The sequence below is a fragment of the Ostrinia nubilalis genome, chromosome 4 (genome assembly GCF_963855985.1).
Source record: "Ostrinia nubilalis chromosome 4, ilOstNubi1.1, whole genome shotgun sequence".
Taxonomy (NCBI): domain Eukaryota; kingdom Metazoa; phylum Arthropoda; class Insecta; order Lepidoptera; family Crambidae; genus Ostrinia; species Ostrinia nubilalis.
In genome coordinates, this window is record NC_087091.1 from 3209027 (window position 1) to 3229168 (window position 20142).

Here is a 20142-nt window from a genome sequence, read left to right on the forward strand (position 1 = left end):
ACATCACGTGACATGTAAAATATTATGTTGTTTTCAGTTACAGACTCAAAAGGTAATAGCAATGCGTTCGTATGAATATAAATGCGGGGATTTTTGCTTGTCCCTACAAGGGTTATGAAAATTTATGATTTGTTATCAGATTTGTGATGGAGAATGATGCATTTGAATCAAATAAACATTTTATTTTTATGTGTGTGGTGCATTCTAATGAGTATAGTACTAAAAATATGTGACGCATTCTTAAGGTTAACAAATTTTGTCTTTTTGCAATAATCTTTCGTCATGATGGTTACTAAGGCTGGGTTGCACCATCTTACTTTATCTTTGACAAACGTCAAAAATCTGTCAAACTTTATACAAAAACACCGGTTATTGTCATAGTCACGGTCAAAGTTAGGTGGTGAACTCAGCCTTAATGTCAAAATTCCACAAAATAGAAATTCTTATTCCATCAAAAATAAATATAATGTGCTATGGACGTGGTTTTCGTAACACAATCTCTAACTTGCTTACATTTTAAAATAGTAGATACTTTTAGCTCCTTCAGAAGTTTCCCAACCAAATAATATTAAAGTAACTATTAAATTTTAAAACAATGTTGTCAGATACACATTTAACTATTGTAATAATTATTATCTCAATGAACCCCCTAATCATGACTTTAGGCCTTTGATCTCCTTCCGCTGAGTTATGTTTCTGGAATAACGTTAACGTTAAAATCTACAGGTGTCCGGGGCGGAGGATATTCTGCCTCTAATTTATTAAGGCCTGCTTTTGTGGCCAGTAAAATAGATTTACAAGTTTGAAAGCCCTTCCTGACGTAAAGTCAAAATGGGGATGTATTAATTTTCAATATTTTATGACGCTATAATTTTTTTAGCAGTTTGGAAAGTAAATGAAAAATAAATTAATTGAACAATATCAAAAGGGTTAAAAACCCTACAACCCTACCCCAAAACACTTGATATTGTGAAATGACAGATGGTATATTATGTACGTTCGTTAGCAGGTACATGCCTACTCATTAATGTAGAATTAAAAAGAGAAATAAATAAATAAATTGTTTCAATTATTATTGAAAGGATCAAGTAATATTGAGTATGTTCAGTGAATACAAAGGTTAGGTATCCATTTTGACTATACAATAAAATATTTGATATAGGTATAATGCCAACTTGAAATCTTCTGAATTTGACTCACACAATTGCCTCGCATAATTTGGACACAGTTAACCCTTAAATTGTTTTTGTCCGTTTTAAAGGACATGTCAAATAATTGCTTACAGAATCTAAATTAAAGCAATTTATCGACTTTCAAGGGATATTTTATAAAAAGCATGATATTTTATGTGAAACACGAGGCTGCAGTTCAATAAAAAGCCGCGAATTTTAAAAATAAAGACAGTTGAATAAATGCAATAGCAATGTCAAGTTTTCACTCTTGATAAATGTGGCAATACTGTAGGTATTACACTTGTTCTTGTGCTTTATTGATTGATTTTAGAATATTAACGAATAAAACTGACGGTTATTGCCAAAACTGTAAAAAAATATCGATTTTTTTCCATTCATTTCAAGGTTACAAATGTTATGTCACTTAAAACGGACAATGCCATGTATCAGTAATAAATACTCATGTTGATTTTTAGACATTTTTACCCAATTTCCCCCTTTTAGGGGTTGAATTCTGAAATAACCTGAAACACGTGTTTATTCATTTATCGATAGGAATGTATCCTGTGAAGTTTCGAATTAAATAGTGTAACTAATTTTGTTTCGCCCTACAAACTTTGGACCCCCATTTCACCCCCTTAGGGGGTAATTTTGGAAAAATCCTTTCTGATAACACCCCTAGACCCTAATAAGGAACCTACATGCCAAACTTTGTGTTTTTATACCCACCGGTTTGGTATTTATGTTGATAAATCAGGCAGTCACTTTCTGTTTTTATATGTCAGGGTATTTTTTGATAAATTTATGTAAAATCAACAGTAAATAGTCCAGATGGATTGCAAAAGGCGCTGGATTAGCCAGAGGATGATTATCAGGGATTCCTGTATTGTTATTAAGAAAAGTTGTTTTACGTTTGTTTTTCTAAACTGGCAATGTCCGTCCTAAGTGACATGGTTGTAATGCTAAATAATTGGCAATGTCCGTTTTGAGTGACATGTCATAACTTCTATACTAATTGAAATTTTTTCAAAAAGTAAATATTTTTTTCTTAATCTATCAAAACAATACCTAAATCCCAAATTTGACCATTTTTGAAGCAAGGGTTCAATGAGTGCCAATTTAAGGGTTAACCACGATTAATTCACAGATCCCTAGCAGCTCTACTGATTAAAATTCATAAACCTAACGCAATTCCCAACACGTTGGGGCATGTTAGACCGCTGACAAGTGCTCGGCTGTCGCGACTAGTCGACGGTTGTCGCCGTCACGCCGTCGTGTCGCGTGATGGCCCCATGTCGCCGTCATGGCATGTCGCGACACGTCGTGTTGTCACGTCAAGCAACGGGAATCCAGTTAGCGTGCACTGACCGGGCGAATTCGAATATTCTTTGAAATGTTTTTATCATGTTACAGTTGCTTTTCACGGGTTACCTACATGTGATTTGTAGTAAAATACATTTTATCTTATTCAAATCAATAGTACACAGCTTAATCAGACCTATACGTGTATGCGACGATTATTCAAACCGTCGAATCATTTTCCTTCAAACAATGGAACCTGTAAGTCTTAAGGTTAGAAATTCCTAACCATAACTATTTCCAAATTGTACAATATAGATTTTCAATTTGTGACTCAGATGCAGATGACAATCCATCTAAGAACCTCCAGTTCCAAAATCTCATCAAAACCATTTAGAATACTAAAGTTTTTAGCTTGTAAAACCATCGCGTGGTCTATACGAGCACTTACTTATACCCGATTTAAAGAAAAACAATTTATTATGTATTTTCATTTACTTACCTGCCATAATCATCAATCCAATTTAAATCTGGTAATGGAAACAAACTCAACAATTAGAATCAAAGCAATAATTACAAATCAGCGGTCCCAATCAACAATAGTTCTTTGTTCTGGATAATTACGACATCAAAGCCGGCAAGACGAATGGCAATTAAGTCGTTAAATTAAATGTCAACCTAATTTGGAGGCGGCCATGTTTATTGGGATTATTTGCATTTTAAATGCTAATAATGAGAAATACCTGTAGTACATTAAGGCTGAGTTGCACCATCTAACTTTGACCGTAACTATAACGATAACCGGTGCGTTTTGTATGGAGTTTGACAGATTTTTGGCGTTAGTCAAAGTTATAGTAAGATGGTGCAACCCAGCCTAACTTTTGATGAAAAAAGGTGTGTTCAATTGTCAATTATAAAAAGACAGGCGAATGTTGTTAAAATTTTTCTTTAATACAATAAAATACTTATTTGTTTATAACCATGCATTTGTAAAGCAAACCTCTCATCTCTCACTTGTCAATCCTTAGAAAATAATTGCATTCTCACTTGCCAGTACTTTTAAAAATAATTTCTTCTCCAGATCGAGGGCAAGCCAGTCATCCAGCAACGGATCCTGCCGAGTCCAGTCGTCTCCATCGACGTTCCTGGCAGGAGCGTATCAGCGGCAGGAGACGAGAACAGCAACATCATCTTCAGCCCTTGGAAGGCGTTTGGACCTTTCGTGGATACTATACAGGTGGGTGATGCATGATAAAATTAAAAGTTTTTTTTTATTTTCCTTTTTCAAATATTATAAGTCCCGTTAGCCCCTAGTACTAAATTAAATATGCTTGTGTCACGAGTGAGCTCACAACAGTCGAGCGGTGGCGGGGATCGAAACCGTGTTCCCCGCATCACGAGTCGGCCAGTCCGACCCCTTCATCGTTCGGCTATCGTGGCTCCAAAAAGGTTGGAAACGACTTAGTTTCTTCATATATCGCGTACTTCATCTTCAGACCTTGGAAGGCGTTTGAACCTTTCGTGGATACTATACAGGTTGGCGATGATTACAAAACTAAAGTATAATTACTTTTAGCTTCTTCTTCTTTTGTGTAAGTCATCTTCAGCCTTTTGGAAGGCGTTTAAACCTTTCTAAAGGCGTTTAAAGGCGTTTAAACTATACAGGTTGGTGATAATTATAAAACTAAAGGTTAATTACTTGTAGCTTTTTCTTCTTTTGTGTACGTCATCTTCAAACCTTGGAAGGCGTTTGAACCTTTCGTGGATACTATACAGGTTGGTGATGATGATAAAACTAAAAATTAATTACTTCTAGCTTCTTGTTCTTTTGTGTACGTCATCTTCCCACCTCGGAAAGCATTTGGACCTTTCGTGTTAATGACTCGTAGATAAAACTAAAGTTGGCAGTAAAAGCCATTGCCACTTTTAGCTTTTGTTGTCGTATGGGCAGCAACCCTCGCGCTAAAACTATAAAAGCGCTTTCACATATAGGCGTTTTTGACTGGAGGCCTAGTGACATTGTCCACCCATTGGGCACCTTGTGCTGCTGGGTAAAGTGGAAGGTACGAGGTCACGCAGACGTCTGCCAAAGCAATGAATACACCTGATCAAAACTGCTGTGGGCGGTTCCCTGCACGAGTGACGAGTGCTGTTTCAATTTTCATAATTTGATTCCCAGAAGGATATACTTTGCTTAACCCTTAAGTAACACCGTGGGGTAATTTTTTACCCCAGGCGCATAAAAATCGACATATCTTTTTTTCTAGCGAAGCTAGTGCAATGTCGTTTTGTGTATTCTCAATGCAGAACGTGCGCTTTAAGCTCATAGACGCGGGATGTGAAAAAAATCATCCGTTTGGCTTTTACAGATAGGTGGGGTAGAAATTTACCCCAGGGTGTTAGTTACGCATGCTTTAATTTATCATCACCTAACATGTTATTAATAGGTTTTTATAATATTTAAACAAAATGAGTAAATATTAATATGACAATCAATTAGCACGTTGTCTCGAGAATGCAGAGAGATAAATAGAGCTTGATTTACATGATACTTTTCGAACTTTGAAAACATCTCCTCAGAACAGAGCGTTCATAAATTCGACACAGAAATAGAGCTCGAAACTGATAATTACGCAATAATTCAGTGTGTTTGATGTGTTTTGCAAATAATAATTAGAAATAGAATAAAATAAAAAATATTTTCTCATAATTTTATTTTAAAAAAAGTTTTTTTATTTTGATTTGTTATAAGTTTTGAAATTTTCGTTTATTTAACTTAGAGTTTAAAATGTTTATAAAGCATCTATTCGATGTCCGATTAGTGTAAGTTTTTGGTTCCCACAATAACTTTCCAAGATTTTCCTAGAAGAGCATTGTGGAAACTATTAGTTGCAAATGAAAAATTCTTTATTTTTTGTTATGATTGATTTAAGATGTTTTTTACGCTAGATAGTCGATTTTTTTAAAGCAATCGTATAATTTAGTGAGCCCGCTAATACATATAAATCACGAATTGAATTGATTTGAAATATTTACTAAAAATTTTTCAATTTCCCATTGGGGTAATTTTTTTACCCCAGGGTGTTCCAAGTGTAACCAAAAATAAGGATGTTACTTAAGGGTTAATTGTACACCGCTGGAAAAAGTTATTCCGCTAATAAATTCTCCTAAATACGTCAGTATAAGAGCCAAGCAAAGCAACAAAACAACATAAGCTCCTTTAGAACTGTCCCAGTCTGAACATCTGAACGTAAGATTCACCCGAGCCTCTCAGTTTAATGACCAATTATACAAAAGGCCTTGTCATACAATCTAGTAACTCCAGAAAATCGCATTTCACGACCATTGTTGAGATAACGATCGCCGAGTTTCGGCTGGCATTTTGTGAACGTTTGCATACCTAAATATTTTTATAAGCGAAGATTACTTCAATGTGAGCCGTGAAGGCAATTTGAGATTATGATTTTGAATAGTCTAAGGATTTCGGTAACTATTTTAAAATTGTTTATACGAGTAGTCTTCTTATTAGAGCAACCTGTGACTTTTTCTATTTCAAGGATTTCCACAATGACCGGTCCAATATGCACCATAAAAATAAATAAATAAAATTGATAATTCATTGGTTAGTTGAATACTGTACACCGCACTAGGTATACCTATCACACTGATAATAGTACCTACTTACTATACTTTCGTATATTAAAAGGGGGTGGAGTTTCGTAAAATCCTTTCTTAGCGGATACCTACGTCATAACATCTACCTGTGTGTGTTGATAGATCACTATATCAGTCAGTCAGTCAGTCACCTTTGAGTTATATAAATTTAGATAGAGCTCTCTACTTATTCAAGTAAACAAAAACATTTCGTCCTTGTTTGCCGTCTAAACAACAGAAACAACTGTTCCCATTTCCTCTAATGTAATTAGTTAGGTCACATCTAACTAATTAGTCGCATACTCCAATCACGATAATTATAAAGGAAATAAACAATCCAATCCGAATAAACAAAGTAATGAACATTAGTAAGTAAAGGGACTTGGAAACTTTCTTGCTTGCCTTGTTTCATTATAAATAAATAACGCCCGCATGGCCTAGTAGCCGGAAAGTTTGACTTGTTTATTCAGAAGTTGTGGGTTCAATGTCCAGGTGGAGAGTTAACTAAAACTTTCATTCTTAAAATAGGTATTCTAGGTAGTGTTATAAAAACTAAGCGGGGCACATAGCTCGTAAAAGGCCGTTGGGGCAGGAAAGTTCTCGAGTAGCAACCACGGACTGAGACGTTTAGTCCCGCTAGGTATACCAACTATCAAAAGGCCTAGCTTTTATCGTGAAATTTTTTCGATTTTTCGCGAAAAACTCATACGTTTGTCGCCTAAAATTATCGATAAGATTTATCACGGCGCGCATCTTCCCCCGGCTGGAAAAAGTCGCGAGAAGCACCTGGATGTACGAGTAAGTAGCGTAAGACTCGTTGCAGTGGAAATCCTTGAGAAAAGCATTTGTCCAGCTGTGAACGTTGCAAAATATCTTTTACTACAACTTAGATATAAAAGATGCCAGCTGATATGATGTTTGGCCTAGGAACATTCTGCCAATATCTCAAGCGATTCCGGGGCGTGTGCTAGTCCTTCATAAAACTGTATCATCTTGTTGCGCCGCTGTATCTCTGGTAAGCATCCATTTGTCAACGTCGCCGGCCAATTACGCAGTAAAGATGGCGCGATCTCGATCTGCCAGGAATTTGAGGCTGGAACAAAGGTAATAAATTACTTTCAGTTGCGAGTGTAAATCATAAAGCGGGTTTACAACGCTCCGGTTTTAATTATCAGTTTTGGAAATTTGTGGGCTGTGCGAAGTGTGTTATTACAATACATGGATACATCTTTTTAGGTGTAACTTAAAATACATAAAGAAGTAAATAGCTTGAACGTGTAGTTTGTTCTGTTGGCCACTATCCTATTAGCAAATACTATAATGCATAGCCATGAACTTAGAGGACAAATGGAGCTGTCCAGTCACTAACAGACGGAACCTCTGCTAATGCTGTAAATGGATGCACATACGTGCCATCTAGTGCATGTGCGTTTCATTCAACTGATGCACTTAGCAAGTCAGCCAAACCAATTTCACACTTGACTCTAATATATTAAAGGGATTCATTGAGTTGCTGGCGGATTACATTTCTGTTATGAAAAATTGGGCATGTTTACTACAAAGATGTTTATTATACAAATCCGTTGACCAACCAGTATTGACTCACTCGGTGTTTGTTTGTTCTCAGGATGGTGAACTCCTGCCCAGCCAGGATACGGTAGTGTTGCCTACTCCGAGGCATCAGTTCACTTCGGTGGACGAAGACGCAACTGACCCCATGCCCACTACTGAGACGTCAAATAAGGTAAATATTTATAAGTTCTTGCAACTCACGAAGGCGAGTGACCTTTACTTGTGTGTGTACGTGTACATGCACAACGATAGTGCAATGTCTATCAAGACTTTTGAAAAACGAACAGTAGCGGGTCACCACACATGTAAAGCTCACTCGCCTTCATGAATTGCAACAACTATAATAAGGTTAATATAATAAAGGAGTGAATATCGAAAAGCCAAGGCTGGTGTAAAGCTATGTTGGGATGTAACAAGTTGCAATAAAGGTCTTTGAACCAACCATGGGGACATGGTGGCCTGTTATTAAAAAATCTTTGGGGAATGCCTTTGTCCAACAGTGCAAATGTCACTACTATTTCAAGCAGTTCTATGTTACTTTTATGTCTGTTGTCAAGGAATCCTTAGGAAGGACTTTCAAATTCTTGAGAAGGCTTTTGTCCAGCAGTGGACGCCTTTTGTTTGAAAATAAATCAATCAAAGAACTTTTCTCAGTCGGTATCAATAACTATTCCCACCAGTTTCTATGTTACTTGTCAAGAAATCCTTGAGGAGGCCTTTGAAATTCTTAAGAAGGCTTTTGTCCAGCAGTGGACGCCTTTCGTTTGAAAAGGAATCAATCAAGGAACGTTCCGCAGGTGGCCTCAATAAGCCAGCTGTCCTTCATGGTGAGGCCGGACAGCTTCGAGCGGGGGCAGCTGCGGCTGACGTGCATCTCGACGGTGCACAGCGTGTACAGCGAGCAGGCTGAGCTGGTCATCAATGAGGAGCGACCGCAGATCGCCTCGGTGCTAGGCACAAGGGATGATGCTAGAGGTTAGTGCAGTTATAGGTTTCGACGTGCCTTAGTATTGCCTCTGTGTTCTAGATGGTTCTATTACGAACCATTACCATCATGAACGCACGAACCGTATAAAGGAGATTGGATACTCAATAACGTCTCACCTGGAGGACTCATAAGACCTACCCTGTAGGCGGGCAATCGCGGTGAGACTGTGGTAGAGAAAGCTTTGCCTGGAATTCCAGTTTTCTCCCACTTACGGCGAGTGACTGATCACCGAGGTCGTTGCATATTACCTACTCGTTTTTCTTACTTAGGGAGTCCCACTTAAGCTACCCTGTCCCTGCAAGTATGCTATCAATGCATTTTATCTTTCAGTAATTGTGATAAAGATTTATGAGGGATGACGACAGAGGTGAATGTACCAAGTTCAAATTTCGGTACGCGCAAGTTTTGCAACTGCGTATTTCTTTTGCATTTTCTTCTCTCGGTCATCTACCTTCAGTGAGAGTGATAAACACAATTATCTGGTACTTATTGGTTTATTTCACCAGCATACTCCAGCAAATTTAATCACGTCAATTGAAAAAGAAGTGGAATTGATTTCATGAATACTAAACGAAACCCGCCTGTAGTGGAGGCGCTATAAAACGGCCGCGAGGGATTAAATCGTGGATCGCTCGCTCGCTCAGCTCCGCTCGAAACTGTTTGTGAATTGGAAACTCGCAATTTTCTAATTGATATACGGTAATAGAGTGGGGGACGGCGTGAAGCGATGTAGAGAAAATATTTCAGTTTTATTATTTTTTAATTGGTGTCTGGCGTGATTCGATTAGCCTATAGGTCAGACAAACACGTTTAAGGCCGAACTAACTTAACCAATTAAGAACTTTTCGTTTTAGTTGTCATAGTGTCAGTAAGTACCTATGCCGATAATGTAACATTTTGAGTACCTACCAATTTTTTTTCAGTCGAGAGTTTTTGACACTGGAAATTCATGAGTTTGACCGTTGTCAAATCGTCTGAAAAAACAACGCCGTTATTATTACGTACGAGTAGACTAATCCCCTTATTGGTAAAAAGTTACACCTACACTGTTTTAAAGTGACTTTTCTATTATTTATTATTATTGGTTTTTTGGGCCTTCATTTGCGCCAGCTCGACCAGGTTTTTTTCTATTGTGGCAGCCCTTGTCTTTAGAGTTCACCGCTTAGTCCCGTTGAGTCTATAAATATCCAGATTCTTTGAAGCGTGATATCTACTATCTCATCCGGGTGCATGATGTGTCGCCCGAGATGGATACTTCTTTTGCTCATAAGCGGGCTGCATGAGCAAAGAACATGCATGGCCGTTTCTTCTTCTGTTTGGCTGAATCTGCACAGAGTTTCCTCGGTCATGTTCATGTTGACTTTTCTGTACTAAATGTCACTATAAAACAGGGTTCCACTAGTTCGTAACTTTTATTATAAGTAACTAGGTAAGTAATAAGTATGTGAGCACCCCAGCACAATCTTATTCATTATCCAAACAAACAATATTATAAACCATATAGAATCTCAAACTACGATTGAAGTCCCACCATCGGTCTCGAGGGATTAATGCATTAACCACTCGCTTGCTTTCGCTCGATATGTCTCTACCACACTGCGCGGTGACAGGGGACTATCTTGACACTAATAGATAAATGTCGAAGGGATTGGATTTTAAACTGAAAATAAATTAAAAGTAAAACTATGTACATACAAAAACGTATGTACAAAATTCGGCAGTTTTATACACTTTTCTAGCGGCCGCCCGCGACTTCGTACGCGTGGATCCCGTTTTACAACAAACGTTTTTTCCCGCTAGCTCCCGTTCCCGTGGGAATTTTGCAATATCCTGTTGTAACTAAGCTTTAAGTTTACTAAGATACCTGCATGCCAAATTTCAAGCGTCTAACTTAAGCGGTTTAGATTTTTTCATACAAATGTTTTTTCCCGATGACTCCCGTTCCCGTGGGAATTTTGCAATATCCTGTTGTAACTAAGCTTTAAGTTTACTAAGATACCTGCATGCCAAATTTCAAGCGTCTAACTTAAGCGGTTTAGATTTTTTCATACAAATGTTTTTTCCCGCTGACTCCCGTTCCCGTGGGAATTTTGCAATATCATGTTGTAACTAAGCTTTAAGTTTATTAAGATACCTGCATACCAAATTTCAAGCGTCTAACTTAAGCGGTTTAGATTTTTCATACAAAAGGATTTTCCCGATAATTCCCGTTCCCGTGGGAATTCCTAAGTATACTATAACCTGCCCAGGAGTATGAAGAATAATTATACAAAGTTTCGTTAAAATCCGTCCAGTAGTTTTTGTTTCTATAAGGAACATACAGACGGACAGACAGACAGACAGACAGACAAAAATTTAACTGATTGCATTTTTGGCATCAGTATCGATCACTAATCACCCCCTGATATTTATTTTGAAGATATATTTCATGTACAGAATTGACCCCTCTACAGATTTATTATAAGTATAGAAGATATAGATTTGTAAGTGAGAGTAGTAAAGGCATAGAAAAAAAATATTTTCTATGGTAAAGGTTATCATTGATTTTTAGGCGTCATGCATTATGCGTCATGCATTATGCGTCAGCATAGTTCGATAGGTAAAGTTGCAGTGACTGAGAAAATAAACAGAAGGTTCTTACAAATTGTCCCAAGTAGATACTTCATCTCTAAGTAAACTCTTAATAATTGTATTATGCACCTGCCTGTTTTATTTATTTAAAACTACGTTACTATAAGCATAAGTGCAAAAGATAAATTAAATATCTCTGAAACATCCGCAAAGGTAGCTTTTTAGTTTCACAAATTACGAGTACATTCTCGAAATTAAATTAATATAACATAAAGGCAATTGCAGGTTTTGCTCGAAGCAATTCATTTAAAGTATGTGTGCCGCTTACTGGAACGAACAGATTTTAAAGAGATTATATTATTACGTGAAAATTTAATTCAAACATTTATCAATTTTACCAGCGAATACGTACCTAGTCATATACTTACGTACATAATCGCAGCTATTAAATTATTTTCTACATTCGACATGTTAATTGTTTATAACAAGAAACACAAGTGTATTAAAATATCTGGTTTCAGACAAAGATACAGGCCTGTGTTGAAAAACTTTCGGCACTAAAATATCCATTATTTTGTCAGTTTACAATGTAGTACACTGAAAACGCTTTAAACGCTGCAAACACTTTAGACGTCTATTGAAACCACATTTCTTCCAAAAAGTAAAAAAATGCTTATTTATTTCATAATAATCACTGGCTGGTTTTACATTTATTTGAAAAAAAAAACTTAAGTAGGTACGCATTCGAATTTTAAAATTGGTAATCACGAATCCGTCGCGCTCGAGCGGACGGTCCAATAAACGAAATTATGCACTCAAAGTAGACTCGGGGATTGGGTTCAATTAACTCATCCTTTACTGAGAATGAACTGAAAGCATACAAAAAGTTTCATATTCGATTTATGCTGAAAAACCCATTTTTATATGGCTCAAAGTAATTACAGGTGATGAAATAATTTTGGAATCAAATTGCTTTTCAGATGGGTTTTTAACAGACTTGTTAGGTATTTTGTATCTGGTAACGATCACATTTTATAGACGCAATTGTAAAATATTATCGTACTATGTTTGTGTGAATATTGAAATCACACGTAGCCAACGTGTGACCAATTTCATTTAACATTTTCTTATTACCTTACTTTGCTTATTGGTAGAAATTCTGTATACATTATGAAATTCTTCTTTATTATAGAAACTGTTATTATTTAATACACAAATATTATTATTTTTGTACCATCAAAACATTCCTTAACCGCAGTATCACACTTTTAGCTCCACAAACATTTTTAGTCCTAAGAAGAATCTTACTAGATATTGTGGGGTATAGAATCAAAGGCAGCTAAAGCATGATTTTAAGTACCTGTATCCCCAAGCCTATTGCAGTTGGAATCAGACTTGATTGCAACGAACTAGAAAATTGCACTCATTCAGCACTAGTAAATAGTCTTCAGTCAATAGTTCACGGTGATTTGGTAAAAAACCTTAAGAGATTGGACTCCGCTCCAATATTAAGCTTTTTACCAAATCACCGATTGAGAGCTTTTAAGCTTTTGCATACCGCAATTTATGGAATAAAATTGCAAAGACCTTTAATCTAAGTTTTTGATGAATAATTTGCATTCCATTTAAATTTCACAAGGTAAGCTTTCAACAAAGTCAGCAATTTTTCATATTTGTCAGGATTTCAATATTCGAGAAATAAATATTTCTCGTGGTCTCAAATTATGAGCACCTAAGGTGGATGAAAATTTTCTCTAACTGGATGAAAAAATAAAAAGTTAATTTCTATCAAATATCATGAATATTTTACACAACTTTTTTTCCATCTTTAAAGTGATTACTTACAAACAACTTTTATTAATCAACTCACTGAAATCTTCTGCAAAGACTGACGTTACTTGCATATCTTTTTATTTCCATTTCAATTACCTAAGTGGTTCTTACTTCCAACAACTCTGCATTACCAATATCCAAGTAAAAAACTCAAGATTGATATGAAAGTGAATATCAAAAGTTGGAACTGCAACGAACGAAGGAGGAGAGCTCCTTCGTTCATTTATTTAAAGTAGCGCAAAAGTTGAAGTAAACTGAAATTCACGTGTTACTCTTGAATTTGAAATACTACTTTTGTTTTTCTCTTTTTATGCATTTCTTGAAATATTAACACAACAAGTAGGTATGTAGTTATGTACTCACTCATGTGTGTTATTTATTTATCAATATATTTATTTTCAGTCAACAATTTTAGTGGCAAAGTTTCTTCTTTTCTTTCATTTTATTTGACATTTAGTTCCCAGGAAATATTAATAATAGAAACACATAACTTTTGTGTTTTTCCTCTCTGCCATTTATCTTTCACTTAAAATTCTGTTAACAAAAATTTACTTATTTAACTAAGTGGCATGACGATGCACTAAATCTACGATTTCAATACAAACCATCCATTAGGTGTCTCTTTCACCCATACCAGCACCCTGGTGAGAGCAAGTGAGACGAGTAGACTTCGTCGCTTTTCCGAGTCGACCTTTAGATTGTTGACGTCATGCATTCAATTACCCTGATTGGCTGAAGCAAAAAAACGATGCTGGATGCAAGTTAACGAGATTTTAAACTAATGTTAGTGCTCGAGTTAACGACGTTTATCGTGATTATGTGATTTTGAAGTGCGGCTAATCACGGGTAAATAATGGAACTTTTTCTGAGCTTATTTTAAAAAGAATTTGATTTACATATTATTTCTAATTCATTTTAAGAAGAATATATGAAGAAGATAAGTAGACCTATGTCATAAAGTTCAAGCAAAGTAGATAGAATAGAGCTATTCCCAGTCTTCCTGCAGATATCGTGAATGGTGACTAAGGATAATATTTGAATCAGGTCTTACTTAACATGTTTGGCCAGTGTAGGCAATATCCTCCACTGTAAACTGAATAATTTGACTGATGAGGATGATAGTGATACTGAGCAATGCTAAGCTCTATACTTTTGGTTTTTACTATAGTACTTAGCATACATTTTCCCTACTACTGTTAAACACAAAACACACAGGTTCAATTAATTTTTAACCGCTACCATCAACGCAGACCTAACTTATGAATAGTTCAGTGCGATAATGAAGCCTGTAGCATTCCTAGCTATCGGTCTCCGTCAATTAATTTGTAATTAGTGAGACATTGTTTACAAACGGTGCATTGCATACGTTCAAAGCGTTGTTCTATGAAACAGTGAACTAGCAGGGCTATTCCGAAACGCTGATTACGTAGTTTCAAGTCTATCTGTCACAGCCGCTCATGCTGGCATCTCGCTTAGCGTGATAGAGATGGCAACATTCGAATTCGGATAACGTGTATCAGAGTTGCCCCCCAGTTTTGCCCGTGGCTAGGGGCAAAGGTGAAATTTTGGCAAACTATACTGATACATGTTCCAGTTGTAATTACGTTCGCGTTGGGGGCAATTTCGCTGACGACCACAGACTATCGTCCTTTTACTAGGACGTCATCACAAAATTAATGGAAAAAACTTTTGGCAGTTGTGTGTAGACCAAACATGGTAGCTTCTCCATAAATTCAAAATCATTAGTTTTGCAATAAACAATGAGGTTGTCCTTAGTCGTATCTATCTCTATGCCAAAATTCATCTAAATTAGACTCTGTTGTAAATGTATATTTTGTATGTAGTGAATTGTATTTTCAAAGGAATTTGTTTCAGTTTTTTTAATTACCCGTTATATATCTTTACACAAAGTCTGTTTAGCTTGGCTTAACCGTTGCTTCATTAGAACAATTTTACCATATTCGCAAAAATCAAAACCAAAGCTGCATCTCCACTGCGCCTTAACCAGATCGATGGGCAATGTGGGCATCGGTTCACCGAGCACAGGTAATGTTTGTCGCGTCGCAACCACCCATCGACGCAAATATGACAATACCTAAATTATGCCTGCGAGCATGCACCATTGGTTTCCGTGTTTACGACGTTTTGTCATTAAATTTAAGGATTTTGCGTTAGTTAAAGATTGTGTGAATCAATGGAATAATTTATTTAGATTTATTCAAGATCCAAGTTAAATGAAGGATCCAAATATAGAAATACAAACATTCACAGGTTGGAAAGTATTCATAGAATTCTGATCATCATTTGAAACTCTGAGCATCAGCTCAATTCACTGTTCAAAACAATCTTGCGATGCCTGCATTAAGCTTTACAGCACTTAGATTTAGTCTTATCAATCTGGGTATCTAAATATATGTAATTCAAAGGTGACTGACTGACTGACATAGTGATCTATCAACGCACAGCCCAAACCACTGGACGGATCGGGCTGAAAATAAATTTGTCATGGAGGTAGATGTAGGCATCCGCTAAGAAAGGATTTCACGTAACTCTAAAACGGGATCCACGCGCACGAAGTCGCCGGCGGCCGCTAGTTAATAGATAAACACGTTTGATTGATAAAATTTAAAACAAAGTAACTGTGAAAATTACTAGCATGAGTTTTGCAAGCTTACAACTGAACTTAGAACTTTCAACATTTACGTAACCGTTTAATTGATCATAAAATAAATTGTAGGGAGTCATAGTGTAGGACTTTGATGATGAATCTTGTAATATTCAAAAAAATATGGTCATAAAAGAGACAAAATTTCGATTCATTTCCTTTTTCGACTTAAAAAAAAGGTTCTTGTTACACATACATGTAGTTTGTTATACATACATGCTTATTAGTCCAATCGTGATGAAGACACACGTAAGATACATGGCCGTAGCGCCGTAAGTGACAAGTGGTTAACGATCTATGAATATGTATGAGGGGACAATCTCTAAGCTAATCCGATTTTGGAAATGATATTATACATACAAAGCTATATTAATGGCCGTGGAATAGTTTATTTTCTTATGTTAAGAAGACGTCAGTATTCGTTGATTTAATAATCATTTAATAAAAACAAAGAAAAATCCATTTTCAAGTGGACCAGTGGAATTGTGTAAAGCAATCGTTATCATTTGACAGTTCATAACGTACGATAAAGTCAGTTATACAAAGCGTTTGACAGAATAATCGTACGTTATGAACTGTCAAATGAATACGATTGCTTTACACAATTCCACCTTAGAATGGTTTACTAAAAGTTGCCTCACTTTTCGTGCGCTTACTATTTATCTAGTCTTTATTAATCTATGTTTAAAGGTATACAAGATGTGGAACATCGATGGGTGGACCAACCTTTTTACTATTTGTCGTTATTTTCATTATGTATTTTTGATAACTTTTGTTTTGGTCTTTTTATTTTTTTATTATTGTCTTTTGTTTATTCAGAAACTCAACAGCTATATTACATTTTTTTAGAATATTTTCTTACAATGGTGGCACTTAAGCTAAAAAAAAAGTTTCGTTCTGTTAGCGCATTAGGTAGGAATACCTTTATAAATAATTTCATTTTCTTTTCCAACACTGCGCCAGCACACACAAGATAAGGCCACAATAGTTTTCGAAAATGACTCTACCTGGAATTTTAATCCGTTACTTTCAACGTTTACACCTTAACTGTGCAGTGCACATCAAGCTACACATTGTGACATCTATGTAGTTGTAATAGAAGCGATTTTACAATGCAAATGTAATATTCTTATGTGCTGCATGTAACTTTTAGGTAGCGTTGAAAATTGCTTAGATACTTTTTTAACGCAAGCGCAGTCGAATGCGTGGAAGCAAACCAATCCCATTCTGCTGTTCAAATATTTGCCTCACAACTAGCGCGGATTCCTCGGAGTTGAGGTGCAACCTCCTTTTTGCATTCAATTAGTGCTGTAGAAAAATCTACTATCGATTGTCGACAGGTCTTTGGTTATTCTAGTGGAGTAACGACACGCTGGGCCTAGTTAAAATAGTGCATGTCTAGGTAGTCCAAAGACAAAAATTCTGCGATAATCTCTTGTTTCTTATTTGCGACTTGCGATTTGCGACTTGCGATTTGCGACAAATTAGCTGAGATCCGCCATACATTATGAATATGACTATGACTGGCGTCTCTCTTAAGGGATTAAAATGACTAGGCAAGATTACTCAAACTTCAACAGTTATTTTATTTTATTAGATGTATTAGATGAGAATGTATCGAACTAGCGTTACATCGATTGCAACTCATAATTAGATAGGAATTTTACTCTCTTTATAACCTTTAATGTATGATAGGTATAAAATAAGGTAAAAAAAATGTCGTTTGACATCACGTTAAATTGAAATGAAACGGTCTGAAAATATGTGATAAGCAAAAGTCAGAAGATTAATCGCACCTACGAGTAAGTCTTAAATAAATTCGACTATTGAATTAATTTACGACTAAAAGATGAATTCCAACCAAATCTCCAGGCTTGAAGTGCCCAAAGCAATTTGGGTTAAGGTATTCCATTCCTAGAAGACTCACCGTGATTCGGACTATCGCAATAGCTCGGACAGATTTTGCCAAACTGTGTGAACAATCTGTACATATCTTATGGTTTTAGACAGTACTCCAGTAACCCAATAATCGTTGTTGAATTATTTAGCATCTTACTTGTAACTTACGAGTAATACTCTCTAAGTGCTTTAAGCAGAAACCTCACCTACTGGCGAAAATACGACGAAAAGAAAAAAAGTCTAGTAATTTAGTTTTCGTTTAGTTTCAGTAAAGATGAGGCAATTTAATGAAACTTCACGCGAATAGTGGAAGTTATGTTTTGTTGATTTACTTTTCACACTAAACGGGTATTTCTAAGGGTGTTAATGGTAACTAATTGGCGCATTTTCCATAATATCATTCAGCTGAACTCTTTCTAGAACAGTCTTTCCCAAAGTGGGCGATAATGCCCCCTTGTGGGCGCTGCAGTCTTAAAGGGGGGCGGTAAGAGACCCAGAAAAAAAATCGGGACGTTGTGTAGAGGCTTGGGAGGCGTCATCTACTAGGAGGACTCTTAGACATCGACTGAGCTCGACTCTTGACTACAAAAATGGGGGGCGCTAAAAAATAATTTATTCTCAAAGTGGGCAGTAGACTAAATAAGTTTGGGAACCACTGTTCTAGAAGATAAATCACTTTCCCACCAAGCAAAATAATCTTTTTGGTATGAATTTTGGCCTCAAGTTCTAATCTAAATTTAAAAAATATTTCCAAGTTTTAAGTTATAACTTATTCACGATAACAAGTTTAAAATTATGCCGCGTCCATACTCACAATGTTCTTCTACTTGTTACAAAAGTTGGCTTGCAAAGTTTAAACTTCCATTCTACTTTGCAAAGCTGTATCGCAGTAAACTATTACACTTTTGTATTTTGCAGAGACGAGTCTAATGTTTGAAATATAGATACGGAGTTAGATTAAAATGCCCGTGTATTTTACGAAACAATCCTGGTATTCTCTTTTGACAAACATTACGTAACTGACTGCGAAAAAGCCCGTATATCCCAGAGTTTTAGCTGCAACCGCCATTATTCTAAGTGATAAAAAATAGTGGTTTACAATGCCAGTATATCCAGTGCATTTTAGTTGACTTGTACGATGCGAGCTCCAGGGATTTTTTGACAAGTTTTTTTTAGGTTTTGTTTTGTAAAAGCAACTGTACTTAATGCTTTTGTAAGAATTCACCTATTTGCTTTGTTATCTTATTTGCTACATGGCTTACATATTTTACGTTGATATGCAAAATGCCACGATGTTTTGAGCTCATTCCATCTATTTTAGCGGTAACTTAAAATTGTTAAAGGTTGAAATAATTCAAAAGCTAACTATGAGTACGTTGCCATTAGTATTTAACTTTACTAAGTTATCGTAACTTTAGTAAGTCGTTTGTGTATTTAACTACTTTTTGAAGACCACCATTTTTCGTGTAGAGGTATCTTTCAACATAGATACAGATTTTACATGTAACGTTTGAGTTTTCCTTTTGAGTTTGGGCCCTTATCTTATGAAATATCAGCCTAACAAACTACCCTACAAGTTGTCATGAAATATTCTAAAAACAATGCGCATCCTGGTCTGAAACGGTGCGAACAAAGGCTCACAAACTGCGCGCTTGTTCAGAGTGGGTTTCAGTCGGGCGGCACGCACTGTTGCCTTGGGCAACATTTTAGTGAAGGTTTTGTCTACAATATACATTTTGAAGGATACGCTGTACAATTTATGAATAGTTTTCCGACTGTCAGTCGTAATATTGTAACGATAAGTTAAGTTACAACTGAAATGACTACAGGTTAGATAGTCGGAGAGACTTGATCTCGGTTTAAAGACTTTTACATCTCATAAGAACTTGTAATTAAAACAACAATTCACTTAAAATGACATCCCGAGGCTCATTACCTGGTACCTAGTACTTTTAAAAACTTGTACAAATTAATATATAAAAATAAAGGTATGCAGAAAAACAGAGCTAAGCTTTAAAAATATATTCTTGTACCTAAATAATATTTATTCTTCCGCGATTTCAAAATCTTATAACGTTGAAACTGTTCCAGGCAGACATTTCTATTAAAATTACTTTTCTAACTGTCAATGTAGAGGGAAACGCGAATTTTCACAGTGAATAAACCCAATAGAGAAAATTGTAACATTTTCTTACCATTTATTTTTATTAAACCGCAAAGCGCTTGTTTATTTAGGGTAAGTACAACATTATTAGTGATGTGCTGTGATTTTTATCGATAGATCGCATGGTACAAAAAAATTACGTTATGATTTTAAGATTATATTTTTAGAATAGTATGCAATAACAATCCGCCCTATAAGCCTGTTCGTTTTTATATCAGCCTTAATTAAAATAGTTTGTAATAAGTTAATATCTGTTACAACGTATTTTATACCAAACCTTGAATATTTTATTTTATTTTAACAAAGCATTAAAAAACTCATGTAA

The 20142-nt window shown here is 35.9% G+C and overlaps 1 protein-coding gene across 1 annotated transcript in view; it reads left to right on the forward strand.

The window, feature by feature from the left end:
• The first annotated feature begins 2723 nt into the window (after positions 1 to 2723).
• The window catches only part of LOC135071324 (uncharacterized), a 57622-nt gene continuing 40203 nt past the window's right edge, over positions 2724 to 20142 (forward strand). The window contains exons 1-6 of the mRNA XM_063965117.1: positions 2724 to 2732; positions 3553 to 3708; positions 3819 to 4007; positions 4218 to 4247; positions 7753 to 7869; positions 8495 to 8672. Of these exons, the coding sequence (XP_063821187.1) occupies positions 2724 to 2732; positions 3553 to 3708; positions 3819 to 4007; positions 4218 to 4247; positions 7753 to 7869; positions 8495 to 8672 (679 nt within the window). The remainder of the gene's footprint in view (positions 2733 to 3552; positions 3709 to 3818; positions 4008 to 4217; positions 4248 to 7752; positions 7870 to 8494; positions 8673 to 20142) is intronic.